Source organism: Thunnus thynnus, chromosome 12, assembly GCF_963924715.1.
Source record: "Thunnus thynnus chromosome 12, fThuThy2.1, whole genome shotgun sequence".
NCBI classification, from domain to species: domain Eukaryota; kingdom Metazoa; phylum Chordata; class Actinopteri; order Scombriformes; family Scombridae; genus Thunnus; species Thunnus thynnus.
The window spans coordinates 8547795-8557999 of NC_089528.1; the positions used below are offsets into that span (position 1 = coordinate 8547795).

At 40.3% G+C, this 10205-nt stretch overlaps 1 protein-coding gene across 1 annotated transcript; it reads right to left on the minus strand.

Moving 5' to 3' along the window:
- Window positions 1-2348: 2348 nt before the first annotated feature.
- Window positions 2349-8700, minus strand: ednrba (endothelin receptor Ba). Its single transcript, XM_067605153.1, has 8 exons — window positions 8432-8700; window positions 7111-7590; window positions 6201-6313; window positions 5080-5284; window positions 4323-4472; window positions 3799-3932; window positions 3568-3676; window positions 2349-3396 (listed from the first exon to the last, which is right to left on the minus strand). Exons 2-8 carry the CDS (start codon window positions 7522-7524, stop codon window positions 3262-3264), a joined length of 1260 nt encoding a protein of 419 aa, XP_067461254.1. The 5' UTR covers window positions 7525-7590; window positions 8432-8700; the 3' UTR covers window positions 2349-3261.
- Between the last annotated feature and the right edge of the window lie 1505 nt (window positions 8701-10205).

A 10205-nucleotide genomic window follows, 5' to 3' on the forward strand; every position in this document is an offset into this window, starting at 1 on the left:
ATCAGCTTCTGTACCATGCCAGTCAGTGCTGTTTGCTATGTAGGACAATTCAATGTACACCATAAGGTTAAGAAAAGGATAAATTACTGCCTCAGTTACTTGAACGTTAAGTCAAACATCATGTTGATACAAATCCTGCCAATTGTCTTTAAATGCAGTTTGCGGGCAAAGTTGTGTGGAACATGCTGTGTAAATATGCAAATGGTGGATTGTTGGGGTAGAGAAACGTGAAAGAATGTTTGGAGAAGGAGAGAGCAGCCAAGGGCCAAACCAGGTCTGTTCACACCCTGACTCCTGAGACCCAGAACCCAGAAACTATCAACCCCCCAATCCAGCCACTTTCTGCCGGCTTCTCCGTGATGGAACTGTGGGCGTGGAGAAGACAAACGTGTGTCATGGTGGGTCTGTTTGTGTGTTTGTATGTTGGTGGGGGTTTTGGAGAGACAGTGTGTGTTCCTGTATGTACTTAGAAGGAGATACACCCTCATTCAAAATGTTCAAAATTAATAAAGGAGAAGTCCACAATGTTTGTTAAGTGCAAAAGAACAACAATAGTATATCAAAAATTTACAGTGTTTTATTTAATTGCTAAACAGGGAGCTTTTATCTCATTACTCTTTTGGCATCCATCTGCTGTGGGTTTTCATCTTTTTTTCACAGCTCGGAATAGCAATAAAAATGACTATAACTTTCTACAACAGACTGTAGATGCCACTGAGCATGCGTGGGAATGCGGCTTTGTTTATAGAGCTACACTCGCTTGTTGTGTTACATTTCGCAAACTCTTGACTTTGTGCTGAAGTTCTTTAAGAAATTTACAATGTAGCACAAAGTCAAGAGGTTGTGATATGTAGCACAGCAAGCTAGTAACTGCATCCCCGCTAGTTAGATGAGAAGATTGATATCACTGTCATGTCGGTATGCTAAATATGAAGCTACAGCCAGGAGAGTGTAAAGATTGGGAACAGGTTAAAACAGTTAGCATGGCTCTGCCTGAAGATAACTAAATCTACTTTCAAGGACCTCTAAAGCTCACAAATTAACATGTTAACATCTTGTTTGTTTTACAAATTGTGGTAAAAATGATGTTGTGATTTCACAAGGGTCTAGGCCTATGTGCTGTTTCCCCATTTCCAGTCTTTAAGCTAGCTGTCTTCTGGCTGTAGCTTCATATTTAACAGACAGATATAAGAGTGGTATCAATCTTTTCATCTAACTCACGCCAAGAAAAGTGAATAAGCATATTTCCCAAAATGTAAAAGCATTCCTTTAAGGCAGGTTGACCCACTGACTCTGTTAGGTGTTAGCATAAACCCTGTGACCATATGTCTGTAAATTAGGCGTGCATGGGCTAATAAGTGATTTTTATTTATTTTATTTTTTTTGTACAGCAAAATATGAGATTCTAAACTGACCCTGAGTTAATTACACTTTGATTTATAGATTGTTCAGTAAGTAGCTTACTGAACAACATTAACTTTCTTTGCCACTTTTTGTTTTATTTTTGTAGCTTCACCCTCATAGAGGGCAATCCATCATATCAGTAGAGGGCCAATGCCAGTATCCACAAGCAGATACATCAGTGTAACCTCTGTTGGGAGTAGAAAAGGAGATAATTTAGGGAGGAATGTACTGAATGTGATTTCTTTCTGTTATGGCTGCTTACAGCACCAGTGGGTTTGATTTAATGTCAAACAAACCACACTGAATTGTTTGAAACCATATTGGAGGAACAGAGGGGTAATAGGGAGGAGTGGAGAGAGGAATGCAAAGAGCGAGGGAAGGGGAAAAGACGGTAGAGGACACGGAAGAGGTATTTTAAAAAAACAAGGAAAAAACAGGCAGAAAGAAATGAGTCCAAAAGAAGAGAGAGTGAAGGCAAGGAGAGTGGATGTAGAGATGAGTCGAGGAGGGGTGGTGAGAGATCACAGGACAGAGAGCTTCTTTGACAGCTAATGCGACATGTGTGACACTGGTTTAGCCTGAAGGAACATTCCCAGGTCAAGGCTGTGTGTGTGTGTGTGTGTGTGTGTGTGTGTGTGTGTGTGTGTGTGTGTGTGTGTGTGTGTGTTTGGAGTGAAGAAAGGAGAAAAACAGAGATCACAGTAATGTTCTGTACTAGCTTTCACCATCACATGATGCCGCCTGCCATCACACTTAAAATCAAACCCACACGCACAAATACTCTTACACACACAGACACACAAAGACACACACAGACACACACATACACACATAAGAGGCAAAGCTAAAAGATTCACAGTCACATAAATGATTGTGACTGAGTAAATAATGGCGAGAAAAGTGGTGCTTTTCTTTAAAAAAAGTACACAACTGACTCATTTCTTATTTATTAAATTTATAATTTTATTTATTTATTGCAAAAAGACACCCACTACCTCTTTTCATACCAGCTGAGGTAACGAGTCAGATTAAGATAATGTGGAGAAAATACATTATGAAACACATAAAGCCTCAAGAACAGGCCCAATACTGAACAGTATAATACAATAGCTGAATAGTCACACAGCTGAAATCACACATCAGTAGTTCAATGACTAGTGGGGGAAATGACAAAGAAACAATTCATTTAAAGGCACAAATGTGACAAGTTATAAAGTATGCAAAATGCTGCTGCTCATGACACATATTTTAAAGGAAATACAATGCAATGAAATATGTAAACAAGAGCATTAGATTCACTGTTTAGCTTTTTTACAAGCGACTACAGAGTGTAGTAGCAACACAGTTACGCAGTGTCACTCTCGAATATAGTCCATACAATGCGGAACTTATTGCAAGATTCAAAGCCGTGTTCACTATCCAGGCTGCGAGCCTGATGAGTCGTTGCTAATTGACCCTTAACACCAAATTATACGTAACATAATAATGTGCTAAACTTTGCCCCTAGTCAGTTCCTGATATTTGGTGTTAACACCAGTTTTAACACATTTCACACTTATCCAAGAATACAGCTTTTGAAGTGCGCGGGTGCTTATTGCTCCTTGGACAGGGAGAGTGTGGAAGCGCTCCATGATGGCAAGTGTTCAGAGTTTTGGGTTAGGATGAGTTTCGTCTCAGTGAGGGCGGGTTTCCAAAGGCACGTCTGTTGTTTTCAGGAATTGAGGGAGCTTTCTTATGATGTTCTAGATGAGGCAAGACTGGACACGTTTCCTCATTCAGTCATTCATACTTTATTATTCAGTTTTTGTTTTTTTTTGTCATAGTGTCTCCTCTTCTCTCACTTTTAGGCTACACTCCTCAGGCTGTAGTGGACTTGTTGGTCATGCGGGAGTTGCTCTGGTCAGAGGCTCGTTCGGTGACTTTCAGCTTCATGCACGACTGCTTCTCATCCATCAGCATCTCGGCCGGTAGGCACCAGCAGCACAGGCAGGACTAGAGGAGGAAGGAGGATGGTGAGAGAAAGAGTGTGAGAGAGAATGTGCAAACAGTGTTCACAGCTCAGTAAAAGAAGCTGTAAAGCCAGTGGTCCTTTATTTTTCTTTTTTTGTTGTTGCCTTTTTTCTCTTTGCTTGTATCATACATTGCGATTGAGTTGCATCTTACCCTGAAGCAGCTCTTGAAGCGCTTGCTGACCATGTACAGGGCGATGGGGTTGATGCAGGAGTTGACAGATGCCATGTTGATGCCGATGTAGTCCAACACCAAAAAGAAACTAGAAGAGTTTCAAAGACATATGTCATATTTCTGGATTTTTTTAATTGACAGAACCATCTTGTCTGTTCTACTCAACTCTCTCTTTATTATGCACTATGGGACGTTTATTTCTTTCCCTACCTGAGCAGTTCGCAGCGGTTTGGATCTTTCTCATCGTAGATGGTGAGTTTCAGGATACGGCTGAGATGGAGAGGCAGCCAGCACAGAGCGAAAACCAGAACCAGACAGAAAACTGTCTTAGCCACCTCCCTCCGCTGAACACAAACACACATAAATCACTATATAGTAGCAGATTGTAGTGACGGCTTGGCACAGAGATGGCCGTGGTGAAATTTTGCTCACAAAGAACTCTTTTATCAGTGGAATCCTTTTTTTTACAAGAGCTAAAAAATATGTTTATGTGGAAAGTGGTCTCAAGCAGTCTCAAGTTAGTGCTGGATTAAAGTTGGTGATAAGAGGGCATAACTATGTTTTTTTTTAATAGCTTTAAAAGGGTACACAATAGGTCTTGTGTTAAGTTTTGAACATTAAAGTATTCTTAAGGTCAGTTTTGTGTTTGTTACTAAAGTAGGGAAATGTCTCTTTAACTTCAAACTTTCATGATGAAGACAGTCTGTATTCAATTAAAAAACAGGCAAAATAACCTGCTTCAGGTGGTCACTGAGGGCGATATGGACTCCGTTCTTCTTCCTTAGCATCTCACAGGTCATCAGGGTGTAGAAAATAGCAGTGCAAGCCAACGGCAGGCAGAAATATGCACTGAACAGCCACCAGTCCTTCGCTGATTTATAAAACTAAAGAGAGAAAATAGGAGAACAGCACTGCGTTACACACAAACATCTGTACTGTCAGACATAAATTTAATGGAGCATGTCAGCAGTCTGACCTGGACGGGAATGGGAGACTCAAGGGTGTGTCTCAAATTCAGACTTGTTGATGTACATTTAACAATCAATTTATCAGAGACCTCAGTGGGATTAAAACTGTTACTTGTTGTTATTTTAAGGTTGATGGAAGACACATGAACACATATATGCACACACACACACACACACAGACGCTGTAGCATTTGCTGTCAGCAAGGAGAGTAATAACTCCACTGATATACATTTTTTGGGGTTCTTTTTTGACAAGGCTTCATTTTCTGTAAACTCTGTCTCACCCTGATCTAGTCAAGAAACTATCACAGTATGATTGTAAGCGTGTGCTCTTTTAGGTTAAGTATGCATATATATTAACACACAAGTCAGCATGTGCACATCTGCATCCATATATGTGTCTGTATGTATTATATGTGCATGTGCAGGTTAACAGTGTGCACAGCTGTGTCAACAGTCCTCACACACTATTTCTCTCCACACTGAATTGTATATCTGTCAAGGTCTGTGTGTTAAAGCTCACCCTCATAAAGTCTGTTTTCTGCATGGGGTGCAGCAAACAGATCCTCAAGTCTTCTCCTTTGTAGTCCATGGTGATCATGTCGAAGGCTATTGCCTCTGGCACAGCCAGGATGATGGATAATATCCAGATGAGCGCTATCTCAATAGCCATCCACTTTGGAACTCCAATCCCTTTGATTCGACTCCATGAAGCCACAGCACGATACCTTGAAGTTCCATCACATGTGCAGTCAGTTAACCAACAAATGAGAATAAGGTGAATAGTTCGACATTTTGAGAAATTCTTTTTTTCATGGTCCTGTTGAGAAGATTGTCACATCTGTCATCTCTGTACAGTATATATGTAGCTAAAGCCAGCTGCTGGTTAGCTTAGATTAGCAGCATCGCTAAAGCTTACCAAAACCACAACATGTTGTTTTTATTTTTTGGCTTTAGTTTGGGTTAAACAAACAAGATATAACGTGTTAATTAGTGAGCTTTGGAGTTGGTGGTTGGCAGATCTTATTAACTTTGGACAGAGCCACGCTAGCTGTTCCCCCTGTTACCAATCTTTGTGTGAAACTAAGCTAACCGACTCCTGGCTAGCTGCATATTTACCGCACAGACGTGAGAGTGGTATCATCTAACTCTCATCAAGAAAGTGAAAAGGCTACACATATTTTCTAAAATGTCAATGTTCTTTTACTAATATCATCTGTGAGTTAAGTATAACAGCTTTGCTGTGACAAAAATGTTAAAAGGATCTATTTTGGTTTAATTCTGAGATATTGAGTATTAAACATTATCCTTACTGACAAAACTGAAAAGAACATTCTAGCTTTTTTTTACCCTAAAGGCTTTTTAAAAAAAGACACTAGATGGGCATACAGTAACATATGAAGATTATAAATATGAAAATGACTAAATAAACTTCTTATTTCAAGCCCACAGTATAGATGACACTTATATCCAGATGAGCTCAATAAGTGCAACAATTGAATAAATGTCAATTTATAATAATATATAACCCAGGTTAAAAGCAGCCAGTAGCAAGGAAGTCAAAGGTGAGGTCAAAGGTCACTGCTCTAACAATGTTGTTGTAAGAGTGAGGTGGGGGCGTCAGTGTTAGAAGCATGGGTTTACCTGTCAATACTCAAAGCGCACAGACTCAGCACTGTGATCCCCACTGAGGCTTTCTGGACAAACGGGACCAGCTTGCACAGAGTCACCCCGAAAGGCCAGTCCTCTGCCAGGAGCTGAAGGGAGAGAGGAGGAGAGACAGAGACAGAAAGAGTTGACGACAGAGTTAAACCCTGGTAGGGAGTGAAGCAAATTGTCTGGCTCCACGTTGTTTTTCCCAGCCTCAGGCATCCAGTGTTGACCAGACATGCGTGAACTGAACTTATCGGTTTCTGTGCACATCAAAGCACCGTAACCCAGAGAGGTCCAGTAAGCTCTTGGAGAACAACAAAACTGGACTGTGTGACTGGAATGTGAGTGTAGATCTATTGGAATCATATGTGGCCTGTATCTCCCTATACCACCCTGTCTCCTGTCTCCTCTCTCTGCTCTGGTATGCAATTGCGACCAGTTGTTTTAACATGCTTGCCCCCTTACCCAAATATACAGATACTTTGGCCCTCTCTCTCTCTCTTTCTCTCTCTCTCTCTCTGAGCCCAACAGACAATAACATGCCAGAGACATAAGGGGATATAGAGGGGCTCAGAAACCAGTAGAGTAATAACATGTAAAAAATACTTGGAAGCCCCCCCTTAAAGTGTGTGTATGTGTGCACTTTTGTGTGCGTGTGTGTTAGGAAATGGTGTGTGTGTGTGTGTGTGTGTGTGTGTGTGTGTGTAAAGGATTAAAATCTAATATGCGGCAAAGGTTTTGCATATGACCTTTCAAAAGTTAATGTAATAAACTTAGAACAACAGGGCAACAAAAAAATCATTTAAAAGATACTGTGTTGAATTAATTGGACATAGAAATGCTATAAATCTGTTTCTGTAGAGTTTTTATCTAGTACATTGACACTGAAAGTTAGGCTCACCTTGTAAACATTAATGGGAATGCCAATAATGATGTGCAGAAGGTCTCCGAGTGCCAGGCTCGCAATCAGGATGTTCGGCCCGTTACGCATGCACTTATTCTTATAGATGATCCTCAACAGAGTGGAATTTCCGATTATACCGACAACAAACACCAGGCAGGAGACCACCGTGTTGATGTACTTGAAGGTGTCTCGGATTTCTGTGGGTCCGGTGCACATGGGCGGAAGTCGACGGCGCGGCATGGTAATGTTGGGCCTCACTGGACCCTGCACGTCCCTCTCAACCAGTCCAAGTCTCTGGGTGACGGTAAGAGGGTCCTGGGGCACTTGTTTCTTTGGCTCCAGCTGCCCACTGGTCACAAAGAAGTGAACCCCCAAGAGGAGTAACTCCAAACAAAGGAGATGAGTCTTCATCTTGAAGTTTGGTTGAAAATATGGCTTTTATCCAACAAGGCTGCAACTGATCCTCCTTCAGTGTGCCTGGAACACAAATTGCGAGAACGTACTGTATGCAGGCAGGAACATTATTGTATCATTTGAAAGCAAACAAGCTCACTGTCTGGTGGGCCCATACTACAGTTCCTTATAGGGAAATTGGGCTCCAGGATTTTTATGTGACTTTAGACTAACCAGCTGTCAGTCAGCTCTGTATAAACTCACTAAAACTTCACAATTAAGAACTGCAGATTCACCCTGCAGTTTGGTCATTTTAGTTTAGGGACTGTATGAAACTTTGTGGAGAAGTGTGGAAGTACTGTAATTTGTCTTTGGTTGAAAGTAGGATAGACATTTTATAGGATCTTTATTTATTTTTTAGGGTCTTTTTTTTTTTTTTTTTTTTTTTAGGTTTTTCTTGCCCTAAATTTATATTTTATTTCAGCCTTCCTTTGCAATTTACTTAATAGTCACATCAAAACGGCAACTTTTACTTACATGCTGGTTCTTAATGGTGCAGTTTTCCATATGCAGAGAACAACAGTTCTGTCATGTATCAGGGTTTTATTAATGTGTACATTGATGGTGCACATTACAAGTTTCGTTAAGATATTAAATTTAAATTGGGGTACACAATTAAATGACTAGCACCAATTTAACACTTCTATATTATTGTAATTTTTTTCGAACATAATGTGGAGAGGGTGTTGCAGTTTTTTTTTCATGTCAAGTGAATGGTTCAAAGAAAACATTAACCTGGGGAGATCCTTTCTTTTGTTACAAAATGCAACACAATGTTCAACCCCCATCATATTTGTCTTACAGTCCCTTAAGTAAATCAGTCAATAAATTCCCCCCAGTCTCTGTTATCTAAACTCTTACTTACCTAACTCCCAAGTGAGGTAGAAATCCACCAAAATATGTGCCTCTAAGATCAAACTTCCCCAGTAACTCTCAAGCTCTCAGGACAGAGAAAGATTCCCAAAGCGGAGGGATGCTGTTCCTGCAGTGACAGTCCAGTCATCTCCAACAGCAGTTGTCCTCTCTGTCACTGGTGTCAAAGTAAAGCTCCAGATCTGTGCTCCAGAGGCAGTCTGCCCCTCTGATAGTCCACTTCTCTCCAGTACTGGCTGCTGAATCTCAGTGTACACACTCTCAAGAGTTTGCTGAGTTGATCCCTGCCATCCAACCCCTCCTCTTTTTATGTAAAGAAGGGGGTGGAGGAAGACGGAGGAAGGCAGGCAGGATGTTCATAAGTTACTCTGTTTTCATCAAAGTGCCCTCATTTTAATGGAGGAAACAGGATAAAATCATAAATCAGTACACAAGAGATATGTACAAAGGAGATATTGTGTGTTCTGGTACTTACCTTGTTTTTATGGTATTATTATCCCCTAAAGACACCATCCATTCATATTCTTACAGGGATTGATCGTTGCTATTTTGTTAATCCTATTAATATTTTAGTTTAACCCTTTTTTTGTTCCTCTTTGTAGTCAAACAAAACCCTCTTACCAGTATTTGATATTGAGCCATTTCCTTTAATATACATCCACAACAATCATATCACTTGGATCTAAACTGTGTAAATAACCATGTTCGCTTTCAATCATTGTAATGAGAAGTCACATCAAGAAAAATGCAGAAGATACATCAGTTCCTCTTTATCTGTCAAACTTGTTTAAAGTATTTGCTAGTAATTGTTAGTTCAGAATATGACCAGAAAACTGATTTTTATGAGATTTGACAACATTTAACATTTTGTCAGAGATCCACATTTTCATCAAAATATATATTTGACCTCTACCTTGTCATATAAAGCTACAGATGTCTCACAGAGGGGATGTTGCTGACCCTTGTTTCACTCCATGGACGTTTGGTTTCCATCTTTGGCTTTTCAATGACGAGGATGTTAAGACAAAGTCTTGTCACCCGTTCACTTCTTTAACTATTCTGTCATAGTGAGGTCACGTATGGATCCAGTGACACAACTCGATGTACATGACAGTGTACACTGATATATATACACTGATATCTTAAAATGAATGTGATAATCACTTTTAACTTCTGTACATTGTACTGTCTGGACCACACCTTTACTGGCCTATTGTTCATCCTCCCTGTGGGGCTCAGGTTTTCTGAGAAGAGTCTTACTGAAAGGCCAGACGACCATCAGCACCAGATGTGTTTCTCTGTTGATAGATTACCATCTCAGTGGAGCCTGAAGAACTTCTATTAGGTAGCCTCTGAGTGTTTTTCTGTTTGTCTGCTGTGTGTGCACTTCAGAAGGAGAGTTCAAGAAAAAGAGATCCGTATCTTTCTACTCACTAAAACCCCCTTCTCTGCTTTTCCCACTAGATCAAATGTATCCGCTATGAGAGCTCAGTTCATATGTTTGTTTTCCTCTAATACAAATCTCTACGTTACAAGTTTGTTTCAGCGTGTGACAATTTCGTGGCTCTCTTAGGGAATGCATGACGTGTACTTCAGCTAATGTGATTTACTTGCTAACATGCACTTATGTTTTGCAATATGATCTGAAGACTTTTAAAAACACACGGATCATCAGTAGATCATCAAGCACAATCACAGGGAAGGAGGACTAATGTCTATTTACAAGTCATTTCAGAGCCTTCTCCCACCTTTACTGTCAAACAGTT